The sequence below is a fragment of the Moschus berezovskii genome, chromosome 27 (assembly GCF_049115385.1).
Source record: "Moschus berezovskii isolate FMDL1 chromosome 27, NW_MosBer_1.0, whole genome shotgun sequence".
In the NCBI taxonomy this organism is placed as follows: Eukaryota; Metazoa; Chordata; class Mammalia; order Artiodactyla; family Moschidae; genus Moschus; species Moschus berezovskii.
The window spans coordinates 3,182,744-3,206,046 of NC_142486.1; the positions used below are offsets into that span (position 1 = coordinate 3,182,744).

Consider the following 23,303-nt stretch of genomic DNA (forward strand, 5'->3'; position numbering starts at 1 on the left):
ATTTCTGATGAAAACAAGCTCAAGTCACAGCAGCGAGTGAGGTCAGTGCGGGGCTGACCAAATGGGTGGAGGGACATGGCCGCTCCAACACTGCAATGTGGGATCCATTAGCATTTCCACCAGGGCAGGAAAGGAAGAGGGTGGATTCACAGGCTCTGTCTGATTCCAACCAGCCATAAATCCTACACTGACAGCTCCGGCCAGAGCCACACTTTTAAAGATGAAAATAATCTAATCAGATTTAATTTGGACGTGCTAGCCTCCTGAGAGGGGTCTGACTTTTTCTGTCTGTGGGATTAATGACTGTCTCCTCTCTCCAGCATACTCCAGAGGCGGCAGAGCTAATGGGAGACACCTGTAACTAACCAGAGACACCTGTAATCACGGCTGGAAAATTCTTTCCAGCAATTCAGATTAATCAAACACTTGACCAGGTGCTGGGAGCCCGGGTGTCTGGGTCTTCAGCCCCGCCCTGGCCCCACCCACTGGCTCTGAAATGGGATAATCCTGTTTCTTCCGCAGGGGTCCCCAGGAGCCCCAGACCTGCGTGTTTTCTTAAGAGGCAGTATTTTGTCGAGGGGCTGGAAATGGTACAGAAATAGCTGGGAGACAATGCTTTCAGCTGGCACACAAGCGGGGAACGTGCTACTGTGTGAACAGGAAAACCAGAATAGGCTGTAGGCGGGGGGCTGTCCCCCCGACCCTGGAGAAGAGGGTGACGGGCCCCTATGCTCCGTGCCCACCTGCAGGCGCCCCTCTCCAAGGGGGCCGCAAGAGAGACTGAAGCTCCGGGGACGCCGCGGTTGGGGGGACTGGATTCGGAGGGCCGCAGGTGACCTCCTGGAACCCTCAAGCTAGGCCGCCCTCACCCCCTGCGGCTGGCCTGCGGGACCCACCCCCCGAGGCCGCGCCCGGGCCCCCGAGAGCTGCCTGCTTCCACGACAACCGGACAAGCCTGGCCTGGGCGGCCCGAGAGACTCCCCGTGCGGGCCCAGCCGCCCCGGCGCGCGCCCCCCGCCCCGGGGCCTCGCCGCCCAGCCAGCCTCCGCGCCCCGGAGAGACCCCCGCCGCCGCTCCTCGCGCAGCCCTCACTCACCTCCAACGCGGCCCGCCGCCGCGATCCCGCGCGGCTCCCACCCCCGCCGGCGGCCCGAGCCCGTGTCCCGGACCCGCGCATGGCGCGACGCCTCCTGCCGGCCGCCCAACGGACGGGGGCGGGGCCCGGGGGGCGGGGCCTCGAGGGGCGGGGCCGGCGGCGGGAAGACGGGAGCGCTGGCTCCTCCCGCGGCCAACCGGAGACACGGAGCGGGCCTCGAGGAGGGGCGGGGCCTCCGAGCGACGAGCCACCGGCCCAATGGAGGCGGGCGAGACCTCGGGGGGCGGGGCCTCCGTGAGTGGGCGCGGCGATGAGGTGGGCGGGGCCCAGGGTCCTCCCGCGGCCACCCAATGAACGCGCACAAGGCCTGGAGGGGGCGGGGCCTCGTGGAGGGGTGGAGCCGATGGGGGCGTGCCGGGCTCCGGCACCACGTGCCGACCAATTAATAGGCACGGAGGTGCCTCGAAGGCAGAGGTGGGCGGGGCTGGCCGCAGAGGCGCAGGGGCTGGGCAGCGCACCTCTATCTTCAGCTCGAGGGGCCTATGCAGGAGAGGCCGGGCCAGTGCTAAGCTCTGAGGCCAAGTGGTGGCCTCAGGCTGGGTGGGGGCGGGGGCCAGCAAACTATTTTGTCCCCACCTTCTAGTCCCTAGACGGACAAGGCCAAGGCAAAGAGGAGGCTGGGTTAAGACAAGCGCTGATGGAAAGCGCTTATGGCGGTACATAACCGTTACTCTGATAAATGAACATCCAAAACACGGAAAGAGGACAAGGGTGGCAGGTTCCCTCTCTCTTACAATCCGTCCCCCACCTAAGTCTTAAACGACACATCAGATCATGGCTCTCTTCTGCTTAAAACGATGCAAAACGGGGTCAGGTCAGCTCCGGGGCTCTGGCCCAACCGCCCTCCTCGAGTAACTTGTTTTAAAAGAAGTTCTTGTCCTTAGAGCTCACTTTGGCACAAGTCCTCCAGCTGGGGTTTCACCTTGGAGAAAGGCTTCTCACAGACAGCTTTCTTTGTACCGCCCTGTTCTTGGTCTAGACCTGGGGGATTCATGTGGCTTCTGGCTAAAAACAAGCAGAATTCTGACCCTGGGAGTGAATCTTTTTGGTGATAGCTATTGGGGTAAAAGGGGTTTCCCTGGTGGCTCAGACAGTAAAGAATCTGCCTGCAATGCAGGAGACCCAGGTTGGATCCCTGGGTCGTGAAGATCCACTGGAGAAGGGAATGGCAACCTATTCCAGTATTCTTGCCTGGAGAGTTCCATGGAGGGGCCTAGCAGGCTACAGTCCATGGGGTTGCAAAGAGTAGGACAAGACCATCCAACTAACACTTTCACTTTTTCACTGAGGTATAAAGTTTTATGGTCATGACCCCAAATTTGCTAGGGAGAAACTGGGGAGGAGGGAACAGAAATCTGCTGACCACCTACTGTATGCCGGACCCTATGCTAGGGGCTTTATGTCAGTCATCTCATCCAAAGCTCACATCAACTCTTGCGAGGCAGATGCTGTTACACCCAGAGAAGGAAACAGCTAGAAGTAGATCCAGGAACTGAGGCCAGGACTGTGTGATTAAATAATATCCTTGGCAAGACTCCCCAAATATCTGCACAGCCTCCCCTACTCTGACCCCGAAGAGGAAAATGTCAGCGCTGGAAGGAGAGCCTGGGTTTAAACCTGTGTTTTCCTCCTAAGGCATTCCTCACCATCGTCCTGTCCCAAAGCCCACCCTTCCCCTCACCCCTCTTCAGCAGGGTGGTGGGGGGCAAACTCCCACCTGTGAGCCAAATCTAAACTGCTGTTTTTTGTAAATAACGTTATATTGGAACCCAGCCACACCCCTTTGTTTATATATCATCTAAAACTGCTTTCATGCAGCAAAAACTTTTCAGACCCCAAAGCCTAAAATATTTACTATATGGCCCTTTATAGAAAAATCCACGGCCCTGCTCTTCAGGATCTAGTAATGCCAACTATTTGTTATTTCTTAGCATCCCTGGTGGCTCAGATAGTATAGAAGTCCACGGGGTCGCAAAGAGTTGCACATGACTGAGCAACCAACACACACACACATACACCACACACCTTTCACATTTCTGTCTTTGCTCAGTTCATCCCCTCTGCCTTGGTACGCCTTTCCTAATTGTAGTACCCTGCTCAGGTGGCTGTAATGAAATCACACAGACCAGGGGGCTTAAACAGTGGAGATTTATTTTCTCACAGTTCCGGACGCTGGAAGTCCGAGATCAAGGTGCCAGCAGGGGGATTTCTTCTGAGGCCGCTCCCCTTGGCTTGCAGACACCCAGCTTCTGTGTCCTCACGTCCTCCTGCAGCCTTTCCTATTTGTCTGTGTCCTAATCTCTTATAAGGACACCAGTCAGATTGGATTAGGGCCCATCCTAATGACCTCATTTTCACTTAATCACTTCTTTAAAGGCCCCATCTCCAAATACAGTCACATTCTGAGATACTGGGGGTTATAGCTTCAACATATGGATTTTTTTAATTTTTAAAATGTATTTTTCTTGGCTGTACTGGGTCTTCGTTGCCCTCGGGCAGGCTTTCTCTAGTTGTGTGATCAGGAGTTACTCTCTAGTTAGGGTGTACAGGCTTCTCATTGCAGTGGCTTCTCTTGTTGTGGCATGCGGAATCTTCCGGGACCGAGGATCAATCCAATCCACACACAGGAGGATTCTTAACCACTGGGCCACCAGGGAAGTCCTCAACATATGGATTTGAAAGGAACACAATTCAGTTCCTCACAAAATCTTCATCATCTGGCTAATTTCTACTCATCCTTTAAGACTCAGAGTGGGTGTCACTTATGTAGTTGCTTCCCTCCATGGGGGTCCCCAGTGATTCACATTTTCTGGTTTCACACCCCAGTGTAGTCCCCTCCCAGGCTGAAACAGATCGGAGCTCTGTAAACAGTAAGATGTTGCCAAAGTGACGGTGTGACTTCCGGAGCTAAATTATAAAAGCTGTTGTCTTCCGCCCTTCCTCTCTCCAGGATCATTCCCTCTGGAGGAAGAACATTCAAGCAACCCTGGAGGGGTCGACGTAGCGAGAAAACCAATGCCTCCCATCAAGACAGCACCAACTTACCACCCGCATGAGCCATCCTGGATGTGGGTCCCCCAGCCTCAGGAACCTCCATGGCTGCCACCCCGACCAACATCCTGACCGCATCTATTGAGGGACCCTCAGCCAGAAGTGGCTCAGACAGTGGAGAATCTGCCTGCAATGCAGAAGACCTGGGTTCAGTCCCTGGGTTGGGAAGATCCCCTGGAGGAGGAAATGGCTACCCACCCCAGTGTTCTTGCCTGGAGAATCCCATGGACAGAGAAGCCTGGCAGGCTACAGTCCATGAGGTCGCAAAGAGTCGGACACGACTGAGCGACTAACACAGCCAGCATCAGCCAGCAAAGCTGCTTCCGAATTCCCAGCCCTCAGAAAGTACCTGAGATGATAAGTGTTTACTCCTGACTCGTGCCCCTAAGTTTTGGGGCCGTGGTTATGCAGCGACAGACCAATGAGTACCCCTCATCCAGAAAGGCCCCCCTGCCCCAGACCTGGCTCCATGCTCCTCCTCTGTGCTCCCACAGGCCTTTTTTTTTTTTTTGGCCTTGCCACTCGGCTGGTGGGATCCTAGTTCCCAACCAGGGATTGAATCCAGGCCCTCGGCAGTGAGAGCACGGAGTCCTAACCACCCAACCTGCCAGGGAATTCCCTCCCACAGACTTCTGTTTTTTACCTTTTTATTCACCAAGTCCATGTTATATCAAACCACGTTCCTTAAATGCAAATCAGAGATTTCTCCTCCCCATCCTGCGGTCCTTGAATCACTTCCCTTCAAGCTTAAAGTCCAGCTACCACGCCCTCCTCCAGGGGGGCCCTGCTGACCGCTCCACCTGCTCTCTCCCTCCACCACGGAGCTCCAGCGATGCCAAGCTTCTATCTTCAAACTCGCCAAGCTCACTCCCTCTTCTGAAACCTTTCCCCTTGCTGCATCCTTTTCCCCAAAAGCTCGTCCTGCTGTGCTGGCACGATGCCATCTTCCTCTCCCTGAAACCCAGCTCTGGAGCTTCTCTGGTGGTCCAGCGCTTCAGACTCCTCGCTTCCACCGCAGGGGCCAAGCGTTCGAGCCCTGGTTGGGGAACTAAGATCCCACGTACTGTGTGGTGCAGCCAGAACAAGCAGTCCTGTTATATCCTGGCCGTTCTCAGATGGCAGCCACCCCTGTGCTCATTCTCCGTCTCACCACCTGTTTACTTCACAGGCCTTTATCGCTATTCGTGTGTGTATTCGACACACGCTAGGATTTGAGCTCTGTAAAGGCCGGCTCCTCATCTGCCTTCCTTACTGCTATGCATGGCACAGAGTAAGTGAAAAAGTGCTAGTCACCAAGTCGTGTCTGACTCTTTGCGACCCCATGGACTGTAGCCCACCCGGCTCCTCTGTCCGTGGGGTTTCCCAGGCAAGAACGCTGGAGCAGGTTGTCATTTCCTCCTCCAGGGGATGTTCCACAGATTGAACTTGCCTTTCTTGCACTGGCGTGTGGTTTCTTTACCGTCTGAGCCCCAGGGACGTCCCAGATTTCGGGCTGCATGAATAAGCAAGGGAATGAACAGACTGCCACCCAGTCTCAACCTTACCCCGTCCCTCAACTGGAAGCTTCTCAAGGGCAAGTGCTGAATTTTATTCATCTTTGCATTCCTTCTGGGAAATTCACTCACCAGTTCAGAATAAGGGCTTCCCAGGTGGTGGTACACTGGTAAAGAATCCGTCTGCCAATGCAGGAGACGCAGGTTTGATCCCTGGGTCAGGAATGGCAACCCACTCAAGTATTCTTGCCTGGAGAATTCCATGGGCAGAGGAGCCTAGTGGGCTACAGTCCATGGGGTCGCAAAGAGTCAGATACAACTAAGGGACTAACACTTGTATGCCTGCAACTGCCGCCATGGGCCGGTGAGCAAAATTTTTATCTGTAAGGTTAAATGGAGCGTTGAGCCGCCCTTTGTGGCCACCAGAGGGCACCAGAGTCCCGGGACTCAATCCAGGAACACCCCAAAGGCGCCCAAAGGAAAAAACATCTTGTTAAGGCCAAAGGGAAGGTGCAGGGGCAGAGAGGCCAGGAGAAGGGGAGGGAGGCGGCAGGCACAGGGACGAAGTTACCTCTCCATCCCTAGAAGGGGCTGGAGAGACGAGTGGTTTCAGGCTCAGGTTCTGTCGCCCATGAGCTCAGCGCCACGACCCGCAACAGCAGCGCGCGGGGCTCCCTGTACTCAGCAGCCACAGCTCTGCAGTTGCTCTTGTCTTCCCACACCCTCTGCTAAACAGCTTCAGCTGTCAATCAGTACCCCCGGCACTGGTAAGGCACGGGTGCCAGGACTTAGGCGCTGGGTCCTTGCACCTTTTAATCAACCAGTAAGAGGCCAGACAAGCAGTTCAGACAACACTATCCTGGGATCCGTGCTCTAGCACGAAGGTGAGAACAAGTAACAGGTGCTCTTGCTCGCTCTAAGGAGCGTGGGCTGCTGCCTTAAACGGCGTGAGGGTCGGGGAGCATCAGCACATCTGGCGGAAGGAGCCGCTTGGGTGGTCTGCCCACCCCCTTGGTGGTGCTGCAGGTGGCGATCAAGCCAAGGACCCTGCTTTCGCTCCCAGCGCCTCCGATGTGGCAGTTGGTTTGTAGCCTTTTTGTATCTGGTTGTTCCTAATTTGCCCCACCTGCACATGCCTGCAGTTATTCTCAGCCCCTTTCACTTTCTTTTTATTTCATCCCTTGAGATGTTTGTCCAAGGGCAAGCACTGCAGGGGGTCCGAGGTCCCAGCGGAGCTCAGTATGGGGTGTCAGGACTAGAGTAATGTCTGGAGTAACAGGACTACGAAAGTAAAAGACGCTCGCTCCCTGGAAGAAAGGCTATGACAAACCTAGACGTATTAAACCTAGGCGTATTAAAAAACAGAGACGTCACTTTGCTGACAAAGGTCCGCCTAGTCAAAGCTATGGTTTTTCCAGTAGTCGTGTATGGATGTGAGAGTTGAACTATAAAGAAGGCTGAGCACCAAAGAATTGATACTTTCGAACTGTGGTGCTGGAGAAGACCCTTGAGAGTCCCTTGGACTGCAAGGAGATCCAATCAGTCCATCCTAAGGGAAATCAGTCCTGAATATTCACTGGAAGGACCGATGCTGAAGCTGCAAACCTCCAATGCTTTGGCCACCTGATGGGAAGAGCTGACTCACTGGGGAAAAATCCTGATGCCGGGAAAGACTGAGGGCAGGAGAAGGGGGTGACAGAGAATGAGATGGTTGGATGGCATCACCGACTCAATGGACATAAAGTCTTAGGAAACTCTGAGAGAGAGTGAAGGGCAGGGAAGTCTGGTGTGCCGCAGCCCGTGGATCCGAGCGAGTCGTGCCCGAATGACAGCAGGAGGACTACAGGGTAATAGGAGGGAGCCAGGGCCGCAGAGACACGTACTTGCTGCTCTTCAGTTTGAAGTCTGTGCATATGTTCTGCTGTAGACCCCAACATTTGGTGCCAGGGATCCGTACCTCAGGTGAGCTATTTAGTTGGGAAATAGCGACTCAAAGTCATTAGCATAACCCACTGTATAGCACAGGGAACTGTACTCAATAGCTTGTAGTAACCTATAATAGAAGAGAATGTTAAAGAGAAAAAAAAAAAAAAAATATATATATATATATATATATGGGCTTCCCACGTGATGCTAGTGGTAAAGAGCCTGCCTGCCAATGTAGGAAACAAAAGAGACAGGGGTTTGATCCCTGGGTCGGGAAGATCCCCTGGAGGAGGGCATGGCAGCCCACTCCAGTGTTCTTGCCTGGAGAATCCCCATGGAAAGAGGAGCCTGGCAGTTTATAGTCCACTGGGTGGAAGATTCAGACACGACTGGAGTGACTGAGCATGTGTGTTTAAAATTACATCACTTTGTCATATAACTGCAACTAACACAACACTGTAAAGCAACTATATTTCAATAAAAGTTTTTAATTAAAACAATAATAATAAATTTCAAAAGTCATTAGCATGTTGATAGGAAATGAAGCCTGGGCAGTGTTTAACTGGAACAAACAGTAACACTAAAATTCTGTTGTTGTTCAGTTGCTAAATCGTGTCTGACTCTTTCAACCCCATGGACTGCAGCATGCCAGGCTTCCCTATCCTTCACTAACATCCCAGAGTTTGCTCAAACTCATGTCCATTGAGTCAGTGACGCTATCCAACCATCTCAGCCTCTGTCGCCCCCTTCTCCTTCTGCCCTCAGTCTTTCCCGGCATCAGTCTTTTCCAATGAGTTGGCTCTTCTCATCAGGTGGCCAAAGTATTGGAGTTGCACCTTAAACATCAGTCCTTACAATTAAAGTAGATCACATCAAATTATCTTGGAGTGTTGGGTCTGTCATAAAGAAACTTGAATCATATTTAACTGTCAAAGATTTTAAGCTGGGGGGGATGTTTTAAGAAATCCTCCACCCCAGTGATTATTAGACTGCTCATGTGGTGAAGTCTGTGGAAGTTCTACCGCTCTTGGAACTGGGAGTATGTTTCAGACCACATAGGAATCAGGATTAACTTCATTAGCCAAAAATAGGACCTCGTGATAAACACAAGACTTGAGCACCTGTGGCCTCCAGAGGGCATACTGTTGGGCCTAAACGCTTGCTTGGGTCTGACATTTCCATGAAGATTAACTTTTTATTGCTTACTTGATTTGCTGTTGCCTGAGAGCATTTTGGGAGAGGTACCGAGACAGGCCTGGGACCCGAGACCCCTTTGCTGCAATGCTTGCACTTGGACCTACAATATACAAGAAAATCTTAATGAACCAAAACTAACTGTGTGCATGCACAGTTGGGGCAAATTCTGGACAAGAAGTACGAAAAGACCAAGAGAGCCTCGCCGCTTCCTTCCCAGGGGAATCACAGTGCAGGCTGCGGTCCATTCTCCCACTCCACCTGCTTTCTGGCCCACCGGGTGCTTCCCACTGTAGCGCTGCCTGGCGGCGCACACCCCCTTCCCTTGGGGTCTGTGAGTAACTGTCTTTCAGTGGCATCATCTCCTGATCCATTGGTGTCACTGTCCCTGAATAATAATAAAATCTACTTTAAAAATATATATATATTTCGGCCACACCACTCAGCATCTGGGATCTTAGTTGCCCAACCAGGGATTAAACCTGCACCCACCCTGGACTGCCAGGGAAGTCCCACGATCTACCTTTTAAAGCAGGGTATTTGGCCAGGCTCCCCAGTGAGGAGCCACAGCCAGCTGCCAGCGCCAAGCACCATATGACTGGATATGCCTTCAGCTGACTCTCCCCACCAGCTGAAGCCGATTCTGAATTCCTGACCAACAGAAGCCAAAAGAGAGGTTGACGGTTATTTGCTGTTTTAAGACTGCATTCCAGGATAACTTGCTACACAGCAATATACACTTTTTCCTTTATATTTTTCTAAATATTCCAAGTTTCCTACAATGAACGCTTTTATAAAAAAAAGTAAAAACTTTTGACCAATGTTATTTTTAAAAAGACAACTGGGCAAGCGTGAGGCATCTTGAATTTTTATTAAGTTCTACTCCACTGGAAATGACCACATTCGCCAGCAGGATTATTCTTCTGAATACAAATGTTTATCCAATAACGAGTTAATACAAAACGACAGTTTCACAGCCACAGAAAAGGTCCAGTACCAGCAGGACAGTTTTTAAAAGTCATGCCACAAATGTGCCAATCCCAAACATTGTAGACATGACAGATCCATAAAACTGAGTAGGCAAGACAGTCAGAGCTCCCATTCTCTATTCCACCCCCACCCCACCCCCAAGAAAGGGCTCAACAAGCCACAGGGTCTACACCTGCACACAAGTGGGCGGGTTCCTTGCGAAACCTGGCAGTATAAACAGGACTGGTAGGCGAGCTATTCCCCAGAGTCAGAGCCTGAAATTTCAAACTGTTTACAGAGGCAAAGTTGCTCCTCCAAAACCCTGGATCCAAAATCTCTGGATTCCCCTTCTCCCTCCCACCTTCCCAACGCTTCCTGGTCTACAACCACTCAGCTCCAAGGGCCCCTGAACATGGGAACATCACCAGGACAAGAGACCCCCAAAGTCTGATGGATGCTGTTATTTCCCTCAAGGGGTCAGGGTTAGCAGTAAGCAGATCCTCAAAGCCTTCCCATACGACCCTAGGACACCCAGGCTCCCGAGGCATGGCACCATGCTGACCCCTGCCGATCACGGCCAACTGGCACGAAGCCCCTAACACCAAGGCCCAGGCTTTTCAGAAAGTGCACCAAGAACAGTTCCCAGAACTGAGGATGCAGGCCCAACCTGTGAGCCACAGAATCATTCCAACTTGAAAAACATACCACAGGATAAGATAGAGCCGGGGGGTCGGAGTAGGTTAGGGGACGTCACAGTGTACCCCACCAGCAAGTCCTGTTTCGGGGTGGGACATATAAAACTGGAGTCGCCGTGTGAAACGCATTTCTCATGATGGGTATTAAGAAGGCTTGGAAAACACGAACACCAGCTAATCCCTGCACCCTGCACCCTGACTCCTCACCATCACACGGGGCCAACCTCGGGAAACACAGGTCACCCTCCCGAAACGGGCTGCCAGGCCACCGCTGGGATGGGCATCTCCCCTCTGACCACCACGACAAGCGTAAACGTCAGTTCGAAAGCCCATCGTGAGGCCAGGTTTGCCCAGAGAAGGTGGTGGGGCAGTATGGACCTGAGACGGATGCATCGGTCACGGCTGTGCCAGGCCCAGCAGACCCCAAATCCTCTCCCGGCAGGCCAGGCGGACGAGAGCAGCCGCTTCTCCACGCCGGACCCACTGGGATGTGTGTGCACACTGCCTTTGCCTGTGGCGCTGCTGGGAAAGCCGTCGGCCACACATGCGCTCCTTAAGACAAGACCTGCTCGGGAGCAGGTCTCACCCTCAGACCTGCCGAGGCGCGGGCAAAACTGACAGAATTCAGGGATTCAGCAGCCAAATCAGGAGCAACATGGCCCCAGAAGGAGTAAGAAGACGCCTTCACCTGCTGCCCAGAGCTCAGCCCTCAGGAGCAAGGCAGCCCGGCCCCTCGGGAGGAGGAAGGGAGCCTCAGCCGGGACCGCGCCCTGCATTCCGCCCGCTGGGCTGCCCCGGGGAAATCACTCGGCCTCTCTGAGCAGCCTCAGTCTCCCCAAGTAAGACGCACAAACAGCTGTTTCGTCTTGCCAGGCTTTGCGGGGAGAAAGACATGAAAACATGGATGAGAATAAGCACTCATCTGTAAGTGTGTGTGAGTGTGTGCTCAGATGCTCGGTCGTGTCCCACTCTTGGTGACCTCCTGGACTAGAGCCCACCAGGCTCCTCTGTCCATGGGATTCTTCCAGCAAGAATACTGGAGCAGGTTGCCTTTTCCTTCTCCAGGGGATCTTCCCGACCCAGGGATCGAATTGGTGTCTCTTATGTCTCCCTCATTGTCAGGCGGGTTCTTTACCACTGCGACACCTGGGAAGCCCCCCAGCTGTGTGTGCCTCACCTGCTAATCATGAAGACGGGATGGAACACAGAAAAGCCTGCCCGGGGTGCGGGCTGCGGCCCGCTGGTAAACAAGCTCCCCAAAAGGCAAAGCTCTGATGTGCGGGCTTTGCCGATTTCCATAATTGTAGATATTCCACTCTGGCCAGATTCATGCTAGCCGTGCTTTAAGGACTTCCCAAAGTTTCCTGAAAACTTGACAGTTGGTCTCCATGGCACCACGCATGTGTGAAGCGCACCAGCAAGGGCTTCCCACCTCCCACCAGCAGCTGAGAGCGTCAGCCAGGGTCAGCGTGCTCACCCAGCGGCACGCCCGCCAGCCTCTCGCTCTCGGGAGCCACCAGATCACCTGTTGTTCCATCGCTCAGCCGTGTCTGACTCTTTGCGACCCTGTGGACTGCAGCATGCCAGGCTTCCCTGCCCTTCACTCTCTCCCAGAGCTGCTCAAACTCACGGCCCTCGAGTGAGTTGGGTGATGCCGCCCAACCATCTCAGCCTCTGTCGCCCCCTTCTCCTCCTGCCCTCCGTCTCAGGCCACCTGGAGGACACACAGACACGTGCTCCCCTGCCCCTCACGCCTCAAGCCTCACGGGCTGACTTCTCCAAATCTCCCAGATAATCCAGCTCTCTGGCAGCACCCAGGCAGGAGGTCCCCAGAAGCCCGGACTCCAGGGATGAGGATGGTGGCCAGCTGTAGGAACAATCCGCCCAATGTCCACAGGGATGGTGGTGGCCAGGATGGGGCAGCCCACACAGCAGGAAGCAAACTCCACCTACCTTCGGCAGCCCACACAGCAGGAAGCAAACTCCACCTACCGTCCGCGTGGGGCCGAAAGCAAACATGCCACATACAAGGGGAAACTTGATGGCGAAAGATCGGTCTGTGTTTGTCTCCTGAATTAAAAGAATGATTAAAGAAATCGTGGTACGTCCACTTAATGGAGGCTTTTTAAAGAATGTTTGCAAAGAGCTTGAAATAAGGAGAAATAAAAGTCTTTTTTTTTTTTTTTTAAAGTAGGCTGTAAAGGTGTCTGTGGCAAGAGAAGGAAACAATTTAAAAGTACGCATTGAGGGACTTCCATGGCAGTCCAGACATTAGGACTCTGCACTTTCCCTGCAGGAGGGCCTGGGTCTAATTCCTGGTCAGGGAACTAAGATCCCGTAAGTCTCCCAGCCAAAATGAACAAAAAACAATACCCGAGTGAGGAGAACAGAAAGGAAAGACCAGGAGCGGCTATCCGAGGCGTGTGTGTGCGTTAGCTTCTCAGTACGTCTGACTCCTTGTGGCCCTATGGACTGTAGGCTCCTCTGTCCATGGGATTCTCCAGGCAAGCATACTGGAGTGAGTCGCCATTTCCTTCTCCAGGGGATCTTTCTGACCCAGGGATTGAACCAGGGTCTCCCGCATTCCTGGCAGATTCTTTACGGTCTGAGCTACTGGGGTTATCTGAGGTAGATGCTGGCAAATATTTTCTACCTTTCTAGCATTTTCTGAAAATGTTATAGTAAGTATTTATTATTATAATGAAAACATCTTTAAGAAAACAACCCCTCAACAACCTGGGATTCCTAGGTTCCCACTGCCACGGGCCCAGGTTTGATCCCTGATTGTGGAACTGAGATCCCACAAGCTCTGGTGCAGCCAAAAAGAAAGAAAGAAAGCCACCCCCTCCCAGTCACTAGGACACACACTGCCCCCACCCACAGGCATCTCGGGGCCCCTCCAGAGAGCCACACCAACACGTGCAGACCGTGTTTCCCTCATCCTGGGGTACCAGGGCTCCAGACCGACTCGGGGCAGAGGCAAAGCTCGTCAAAAACCTGAGTTGGAAAACAGCAGCCCCGAGGTGTCTTTGATGAGCAGAGACACGAGAGGAAAGGCAGGGCAGTGTCCCCGCAGTCCCTGGTCATGAACTTGCCCCATCCGGCCCCCAACATGAAAGGGACCAAGACTCACACGAAACTCCTTGCCCAGCCTTCAGCCTCAGGGAGGAGGAGGCGGCGGAGACCACGCCAGACCAAGCTCATCATCCCCTGTGCCTTCCGCACACGTGTCTGAGCGCCTGCTACGTGCTGGGCGCTCTGCCAGGCACGGGGTTATTGTCAATGATCGACGATCACGGGGCCTGCCCTCGACACCGAGACAGTCTCCCAAACCACCGTCCACTCCCCTCTGCCGCCCTGTCCCGCCCCCGTCTCCAGGTTCAGCTGAAATCAGAAAGCGCTGGTGAATGATAATTCCACTGGCCGAGCGTTTCCAGATGTAAAACAAGGTGGACTCCGCAGGATCCACCCGTGGTTCTCAACAGCGTTTAGTCCAGGCCCCTGGGCCCCCCGAGGCCCCACAGAGGGCTCCCCAAGTCAAACTGTTTCCACAATCTGTTGTTGAGCCACTCGGTCATGTCCAACTCTTTGCGACCCTGTGGACTGTAGCCCACCAGGCTCCATGGGAGCCCATGTTGGGTCTAGGCCCCTGGGCTCCCCCAAGACCCTACAGAGGGTTCCCCAAGTCAAACTGTTTCCACAATCTGTTGTTGAGCCACTCGGTCATGTCCGACTCTTTGCGACCCCGTGGACTGTAGCCCACCAGGCTCCTCTGTCCATGGGATTCTCTGGGCAAGAATGCTGGAGCGGGCTGCCATTTCCTCCTCAGGGGATCTTCCTGACCCAGGGATCAAACCTGCATCTCCTGCACTGGCAGGCGAGTTCTTTACCACCAGGGCCACCAGGAGAGCCCTGTCATAATGGTACTATGGCAGCATCTGCCTCTTTCCCTCACCTGCACCCGCATCTGTAACCTTGGGTACTCCTGAGCCGCTCTGCCTCTGTGGAAGTGGCTGCCAGGGCTTCCCCGGGCTCCTTCAGCACCCCACAGAGCCGTCCCCAGAGCCTGCATCTCAGCATCTGATCACACAGTTTGCGGTGGCGCATCTGGCAGGTCTCTTTCTGCCCAGGTCACCAGGCCCAGCTCAGCCTCTGAGCTCCCCCTGCCTGTCTCCGCACGTGCAGGGACTGTGGGCAGCCTGAGCGCCACCCCGCCTTGTTCCTGACGGAGGCCTGGGTCCAACTGCAGGGGCTCAAGCAGGGTTACAGGAAAACCTTCAGAGCCCTTCAGCTTTCGCAAATACAGAAAACAGAGCTGGGAAGAGTTGAAAACCCCCCAGAAGCCCCAGGACTACAACCTTCTAAATGACCCCTCTGTGCGGGGCACCCACCCACAGCCAAGGTGGCTTTAGGGCTTCAGATCCAAGCCCACTGACAAGTCCCATCTCTGTCGGGCCCCCTCCACTCCCAGTGCTTCCCCAGGGTTCTTCCTGTCCGACCCAGAGGCTGATGGCAAGGCGGCTGCTCAGCCCTGCTCCCTCTGCACGTGCAATTGCAACTGGAAATCCAGACAGAAAGGTAGCTCTGGTCTGTGACAATGACTGAGACCCTCCCCTGGGCTGAGGGGACAGCCCTGGGTGTCTCTGCTCTGGGTCTTTCGGGGAAACCCCGCCAACCGGCAGCCAGGCCTCCACCAGGAGGCACACCTGCTTGGGTTTGTCGTGACAATCGCCAGTGGACTAACTGAGCAGGTGGTCAACAGCAGGCCTGTCCACCGGCGCGGGATGCCGCGGGGGGCACGCTGTTGAAATGTGAGCCCCAGTGCCCCCCGCCGGCTCCTGTCTTCCTCCCCAACCTTCGTATCAGCTCCACCTCTCGCCCTGCCCTGGCAGTGCCCACCTAACTCAGGAGCGGTCGCTGAAGTGCCCAGAATGTCCAACAGGCCACTCTGCTGCCAACTGCTCCCTCTCCCGCCTCCTTGGGACACAATAGCTGTCTTGCTGGGTCATCCGGGCACAGGATGGCCTCAAAGGAGGACAGGACGAGGGAATTGGCGGGCATCTGAATTTCCAGTGTCCTGACCACCCTGCCCCTCACCCCCGGGGCAGAGCCTAGGATGCTACCGGGACGGAGTCTTACCTAAGGAGGGACTGCTGCTGCTGCTGCTGCTGCTAAGTCACTTCAGTTGTATCCGACTCTGTGTGACCCCACAGACGGAAGCCCACCAGGCTCCCCCGTCCCTGGGATTCTCCAGACAAGAACACTGGAGTGGGTTGCCATTTCCTTCTCCAATGTGTGAAAGTGAAAAGTGAAAGCAAAGTCACTCAGTCGTGTCCAACCCTTAGCGACCCCACGGACTGCAGCCTACCAGGCTCCTCCATCCATGGGATTTTCTAGGCAAGAGTACTGGAGTGGCTTGCCATTGCCTTCTCTGAAGGAGGGACTAAGGAATGTCTTTTCCTTGCCTGCAATGTTTGTCATCTATGTGAAGGAATGCCAGGGTCTTGGGTTAAATGGCATCCTGGGAAATTCACTCTCACAGTGATGCTGGGGAAGGAAGTTGATGGGAAGCAAGTCCTGAGCTGGAGTTGGGGGATGGAGGCAGTGTGGTCCAGGCCACACAGAACACCTTCCAGTGTCACCAGCCTGTCCGCAGTCAGACGCTCCACCACTGGGGATTCATCCCTCCAGGCGGCACAGGCTCTGCCACGCCTCTCGTTGTCATCACTGGGGACTGCTTTCCAACTCAGGGAGCTGACGAGGGTGCCAGGCCGAAGTGCTCTACATTCAGCCTCCTGCTGCGTCTCCCAACAACCCTGCGAGGTGTCGCCTTACCACACTCATCTTACAGCAGAGGACACTGAGGCACAGAGAGGTTAGGGAGTTGGCCCAAGCCTTCACAAAGAGGTAGAAGGACGCTGGGATTGGTCCCGAGTCTAGCAAGACACACTCCCTCCCTCAAGGAGTGTGTGTGTTGGGCAGCAGGCACAAGTTCCAGGGGATGAAGGAACACGGGTGGGCAGGTGAGCACGGGGAGTGTTGGGAAGCAGAGTGGGGAGAGCCCCTAAATCAGAGGAAGACCAGAAGTTCTTCTGTGCTAATGCCCGAGTGGGGCTTTGAAGGATGTGTAGGAGTTGGGTGGATGAGGGAGTGAACTGAGTCCCCATCAGAGGAACAGGCACCTCAAAAGGTGTGGGGATAAAGGAGCAGGCTGTCTAGGGAGAAATGTCATGCCCAATACCCAGGAGAAGGAGCATGAGGAAACGCAGGCATCACAGGAGCTCTGCAGGGGCTCAGGGACAGTACAGGAAGTCCCGGGTCAGCGTCTTGAGCACTCAGCACTGGCCTGGGCACTGGACTTCGGTCCCCATCAACCGCTCAACAACGGGGCTGTCGTCTCGGCCTGCCATGGTGCCATGCTTCGGGAGTTTTCCTAAACAGCATCCCAGGGCCCACATGGTCCCTCCCCAACCTCAGACCCCAGCAGAGGTCGGGTCACAGGGTCCCTGCCCTCAACCAGGGCGAGCCTGCCCTCCCCCCATCTCCAACCCTGACCCCCAACTGACAGGAAATCCTTGGTGGGCTCACAGGGCAGGTTTGCACAAACACATACACACACACACAGGCAAGAGGACAAAAATCCCCAAGCTCAGAAACCGGCCCGCCTGAAGATGTGTCAGAGGACTTAACATCGTCTCGAACGTGGGGTTCCAGATGAGAGAGCCCTGAAACACCCTGGAGTGTGTAAGACCTCGGCGTAAGGCATAAGTGGGCAGGTAGTCTCTGTCCACTTGACCCTGGCTGGGAGTCTCAGAGTGAAGTCTGCCTAACGAGACGCAGATCCTGATGCAGCCTGAGATGCCAGGTCAGACCCTGCAGGCAGCCTGGCTCCCTCCCCAGCAGATGCCCGTGTGCCAGTCCCGAGCACTGGCCCAGCCCCGCGAGAGGGCTGAGGACACACCCCTGGAAGCCTCCTGGTCTTTGGACTGCTGTGGGTTTCGGAGGTTGGGGGTGTCCCGGACACTCTGCCCAGATCCTCATCAAACGACCCAAGGCCTTCCTTCAAGGGCTCATCCGAGGAGCCTCCAAGGGTGGCTGATCGGCACCCACTGAGAATCTGAATCACAAACCCAAAATCTGGAGCGAGCAAACTGAGTTCCTGGGGTCTGCTTGCCCCTGCACACACCCCACACCCCAGTGAATGGCTCTTGTAGTGTCTCTGGGTTTGTCGGCAAGAGAAGAAATGGCCAAGGGACAGGAGACGCATCCCCCCGCCGCTCGTGCTCTGTGCTGAGAGCCCGCTGCAGCACAGCAGGATGGCAGGCTGCTCTGCATGCGCCTCAGTCTCCCCACCCATGGCCCCCAACTGCCCCCGCCAGGGAACCAAGCCGGCTCCTCAACATGGAGGCGCTGAAGTGGTCTGGCCACGACCCCACTGCAGAGCGCACGGGGCAGGCAAGGCAAAGAGGGAGGCCCTCACGAGTGCCGACTCGATTGGCAGTGACTTCCCAGAGAAGTCGTGGAAAGAATTCTGAAACCGCACTGCACAGCCGCTGACTGGGGATGACTGCCACGGTCACGGATTCTCACCATCCCTGATCTACAAGGTGGGGGACTTTCCCCCCTGAGCAGGGGATAATTCCCCAGCCAGGACTTTGGTAGCAGAGAAGGAGGCCCAGGCCACCCGGGGTACCAGTAACACCAGACTCCCCGATAGACTTCTCAGGGCCTTGGGAAGCACGCATGAGGCCCGTCATCCCTCGACTGGCCAGGACCATGTCTGCCCCCTTTCCTGACGATGTGAATGTTGGTTGCTTTAGGAAACATCAGTCTAGAATAGAAACGCGCTACAGGGTTAATTTCTCCTCTGTGAAAATGACTAAATGCCTTCTTTCTCACCTAGAACTCAAGGGATGGTCTGGCTTATCAGCAGAAGTGATCTTGGACCCACTGAAAGAAAGCTCTACCCATGGGAGGGCAGACAGGCCTGGACGCTGTGCCCTGGGCTCAGGTTTGCAGGAACACTCCCCGTGATGCTCTGCTGCAAAGGCCTACGTGTCCCCACGCAGGCTGGGCCGCCTCACTTGGACACCTTGGCCTGCAGGGTGCTGGGCAGATACAAGTACCTCCAGATGGCATAGTAGTGAGTGCCAGCACCGAATGCCACAAAGAGATGCCAGATGGCATGGGCAAAAGGGATCCTCCCGTCACTCTTGAAGAACACCATGCCCAAGCAGTAGAAGACCCCTCCGGTCACCAGCTCCCAGATGCCCTCGGTGTTGGGCTGTCGGCAAGGACAAGGGTGAGCACAGGTCAGATGAGCGGCCAGCGAGACCAAAACCACCCAGCCACCCCACCAGCACCCTGGACAAGAAGACACGTGGATGGCAGGGCTGCCCAGAGCCCCAGGAGGGGCATCTCAACACACCGCTGTCGTCAATTCTCCACCCCACCCCGCCCCACCGACTCATTCTCGTGTGTAACGCATTTCTGTCAAAACCTCAAAGGATATCTCATGGCTTTTTATCTTTCCTAAAAAGCAATACATCAAAGAAGGGAAAGCAGAGACACACATAGATACTTGTACTGCCAAGTTCGCTGCAACATCATTTACAGCAGCCGAAAGCAGGGAGGCAACCCAAGCGTCCGCCAGGAGGAGAATGGATACGCAAAACGGTATCCGTGCTAGTTTACACCATGGAGTATTACGCAGCATTAAAAAAGCAGGAGACCCTGACACGGGATACAACACGGAGGAAACCTCAAGGACGCTGTGCAAAGCGAAATAAACCAGACACAGAAGGACAGCGACCGTAGGCTTTGATAACCGGAACGAGTCAAATTCACAGCTGGAAAGCACAATGGCCGTCTGGCTACCAGGGGCTGGGTTGCAGGGAGCAGGTAGGGCGTGAGGTTTAACGGGACAGGGTGTGGGAAGGCGAGGCAGTCCTGTGGATGGACGGTGGTGATGGCTGCACGAGATGAATGATCTTCACGCCCTTGAAGACGCTAAAACCGTAAACTGTACGTGTATTTTATCACAGTTCTTAAAAAGCAGGGTGCGTCCATGGGATGGATGTGAGAGTTGGACTATAACGAAAGCTGAGCGCTAAAGAACTGATGCTTTTGAACTGTGGTGCTGGGGAAGACTCTTGAGAGTCCCCTGGACTGCAAGGAGATCCAACCAGTCCATCCTAACTAAAGGAGATCAGTCCTGAATACTCACTGGAAGGGCTGATGCTGAAGCTCCAATCCTTTGGCCACCTGATGGAAAGAACTGACTCACTGCAAAAGACCCTGATGCTGGGAAAGATTGGGGGCGGGAGGAGAAGGCGGACGGCAGAGGATGAGACGGTTGGACGGCATCACCAACTCGATGGACGGGAGTCTGAGTAAGCTCCGGGAGTTGGTGATGGACAAGGAGGCCTGGCGTGCTGCAGTCCATGGGGTCGCAAAGAGTCGGACACGACTGAGCGGCCGAACTGAACTGATCCATGGCGACACATTTCAGAGAAAAACCGAAAGCAGTAGAAAGGAGCGGCCTTCGCAGCCTCCGAGGCGGGCGCGGGCGGCACCTGGGTGGCTGTCATGGGGCGTCAGAGCCCACCGCCGCCTCCCGGGCCCCATCCCACAGGCCTCACCGCCACCACCAGCAACCGTGTCTGAGGGCATCCTTCCAGACCCGTCCGGACGCACACAAGACACGGCATGCACTGCACAAGCGCGTACGCGCCCAGGGGGACGGGTCACTTAAGGTAAGGGGGCTCGGCCACGCCTGTCATCCTGATACATCACTTCCACAGCGCAGTCTCATGGGGATTCATCTACCTCCCCGCGTGGGGACCCACCTCGGTCTTCGGAACAGCTGGGGAGCTTTTCACTGAAGGTATGTACGAGCCCGCACCCAGCCCTCCAGGGGCTGATGCTTCTCAGCACGGACTGCTTGCCATGCCCCGTCCTAAGGGCCTTACGTGAGTTATCCAATGCCCTCTTCACAACAATCCCCCAAGGCAGGTACAGCTCTATGCCACAGGCCCTCGACATCATGCCGAGTGAGACAAGCGTGTTGCAGAACAGTTCGTACAGTGTGATACCACTTTTTTGTAAAAGAAGAACAAACAAGTCATGTCTGCAGATCCACACAGACTTGGCTGTTAACCACCCTTAATGGTTTGTTGTTTATCTTTTCTGTTTCTCATGAAGAGGCATTAGATAACTCACGTTACGGACTCAATGGACATACGTTACCGACTCAATGGACAACGGAGTTTGAGCAAACTCCGGGAGATAGTGAAGAACTGGGAAGTCTGGCCTGCTGCAATCCATGGGGGTCACTCAGTGACTGAACAACTACAAACTCACGTTTTCACAGGGAAAATGTTGAGTAGGAATGCTAAGGGGGCTGTCACAAGCTGGAGACAGCTCTGCCTCCATGGCCACCTACGTTACATTTATTACAGATTTAATTTAGCCAGCAGATACTTACTCTGTTGCAGGCACCCTTCTAGTCCCTTTCCCTGAGTTTTCTTAGCTGATCCCTAAATAGGCAGGAAAAACTGGACCCCAGAGGGACTAATGAACCCACTGAGGTGAAGCAGAGAGAGGAGACGCCCTGGAACCGAGAAGCCGAGCCCAGGGTGACCTGCACGTCTCCTGCCTTGCTGGGCAAGTCACGCGGACCCCCAGCCTGAGATCGCATCTGCCGGAGCAGAAGGCTCAGCCTCACCATCTCTAGTACCACTCTGGGCCCCTTCCAGCCAGATGCAAGGCCCACACCGGATGGGGGTGACTTACCATGGAAAGGACGACCAGGGCGGGGAAGAAGCCCATGACGACATAGCAGAGCAGCTCCACAAGCTTGTATCTGCCAGGAAGACAAAGCGTCATGGCCTTGGGACGGCCTCCCCGTGAGCATCACCTCCCTCATTTGGGTTGGGAGGGGACACCCCCCGCCGGAAGAGTAACAGAAGGGGACTCTGCCCTCTGCCCAGCACCCCTGAACTCGAATTTGACTCAGTTGCATCCAGCAAGTGCTGGCACAGCCAGGTGGCTATGGGCAGGTCCCTTTCCCTCTCTGAGGCTGGGTTTCCACACCTGTGAACTGACATTCGAAGGTGGCAAATGCTGGGTGGCCATAGCATGCCTGGGGGCTCCTCCCTTGCTCAACCCAGGGCAGGCATTACTGTTGGATCCCAGCACCTTTCACCACAAGGTTTGAGCAATCGCTCTCCACCCATCCGAGCGGCAGCACCACCTGACACCTGTCTGCTGTCCTCGGACAGTCCAGGGGCCTGTGGCTGCCTTTCACTTCTCCGGCTCTGTTTTCTTCCCCCAAGTCCTCACTTCCCGCCTGTCTCTCAGCAGAATGGGAGGGGGTGGGCCGCCCTGAGACCCTCTCCTTTTCACTTGCTAACACAGGTTCAGCGGGTCGAAGCACCAACAATGACCTTTTTTTCTTTTAAACTCCTCACATTGACCCTGTGGACTGTGGACCTGGTGACTGCCGATGCTGGACACAGGGGCGCCAGGCGTGGCTGTGCCCACATGCTTCGGGGGACATCCTGAGGTCTCATCCCGCCAGGGGCATGGAGGAGGCCCTGAGGGAGGCACCCCGCCCCCCCTGAGACCCCGCCCCGGCTTACCGCTCATGAAAGAAGAAGACGTAGATGGTGCCGACCGAGGCCATGATCCAGACCAGCCATCGCATGTGGGAGGCCCAGGGGCCCAGCTCGCGGAGGTTCAGCCTGAGAGGCAGGACGGGAGGGCACAGGGGCCTGAGGGGATGAGGGCGGGCCTGGGGCCTCACCGTCCACGGCCAGCGCCCCCCCAGGGACACGCACCCCACAGAACCTCTGTCCCCTGTGGCTCCACGTCTGGGGTGCGGCCTCTCACGGAGGGCACGTGGAGAGACAGAAGCAGAAACTGGACGCCATCATTCGAGCCAAGTCAGCACAGCTGAGCATGTCCCAGCATGAGGGAAAAGGGCCTCTCAAGCCAGTGGGTGTTTCCTGGCGCCCGGGCTTAATGGCCCCGCGGTCCGCGGTATCTGCCTGCAGCAGTGATCGAACCCGCGTCCCCTGCATTGGCAGCTGGACTCCTGCCCACTGGACCACCAGGGAAGTCCTGCCTGCTGGGCAACAGCTGCGCTGGGCCTCGTGAATTTTCCCCTCTGCAGCCAGCACAGCGTGGGGTTCAGCAGTAGATGGGACTTTGCAGGAGGAACTTCTTTCTTCCTTCCCCATTCCTGAGACTCTCTTCCCCAGGCTCCCAGAAAAGTGGATTTTTCTCTCCGCTGCTCAGGTGGAGTCTCCTGGGCCAGGGGCCTGCAGGACCCAGCCTTTGGCTCCAGCTGTTGGCTTAGGTCAGTGGTTCCCCAACCTTTGAGGGACCAGGGATGGGTTTCGTGGAAGACAATTTTTCCATGGACTGGGGAGGGGAAGGTTTCGTGATGATTCAAGCACATTACATTCATTAGACACTTAATTTTATTATTATTATTATTATATCAGCTCCACCTCAGGTCATCAGGCATTAGAGCTCGGAGCTTGGGGACCCCTGGCTTAGGAAATGGTTTTGGAGCCAGGGGCCCCGGACAAGGCAGGCCTGTGCCCCAGGCCAGGGGGCTGGTCCTGCACCCGCTCTCCAGCCCCGCGTGCATGCATTCCGGCCTCCAGCCTGTGCCGCTGTCTGTACAACCTGACTACACAGAAACACGCTAGATTCCCGCAGAAGGGGCTCTGGTTCCAGAAGACGGTGACTTGTCTCCCGTCCCCTCAGCATTTATGCCTCGATTATCAACGGTCTCCTGAAGCACTGGGG

General features: G+C 55.2%; 2 protein-coding genes across 3 annotated transcripts in view; both read right to left on the reverse strand.

Annotated features, from left to right (window-relative positions):
- RADIL (Rap associating with DIL domain) overlaps window positions 1-1,201 on the reverse strand; it is a 52,849-nt gene extending 51,648 nt beyond the window's left edge. For both annotated transcript variants that reach the window (XM_088833074.1, XM_088833073.1), the window contains exon 1: window positions 1,097-1,201. The gene's annotated coding sequence lies outside the window, so the exon portion shown is untranslated. The remainder of the gene's footprint in view (window positions 1-1,096) is intronic.
- Window positions 1,202-18,494: 17,293 nt separating this feature from the next.
- MMD2 (monocyte to macrophage differentiation associated 2) overlaps window positions 18,495-23,303 on the reverse strand; it is a 70,858-nt gene continuing 66,049 nt past the window's right edge. Inside the window, exons 5-7 of the mRNA XM_088833077.1 lie at window positions 22,127-22,228; window positions 21,279-21,348; window positions 18,495-18,768 (exon numbers count right to left, since the gene is read on the reverse strand). Of these exons, the coding sequence (XP_088689203.1) occupies window positions 18,565-18,768; window positions 21,279-21,348; window positions 22,127-22,228 (376 nt within the window). The 3' untranslated portion in view covers window positions 18,495-18,564. The remainder of the gene's footprint in view (window positions 18,769-21,278; window positions 21,349-22,126; window positions 22,229-23,303) is intronic.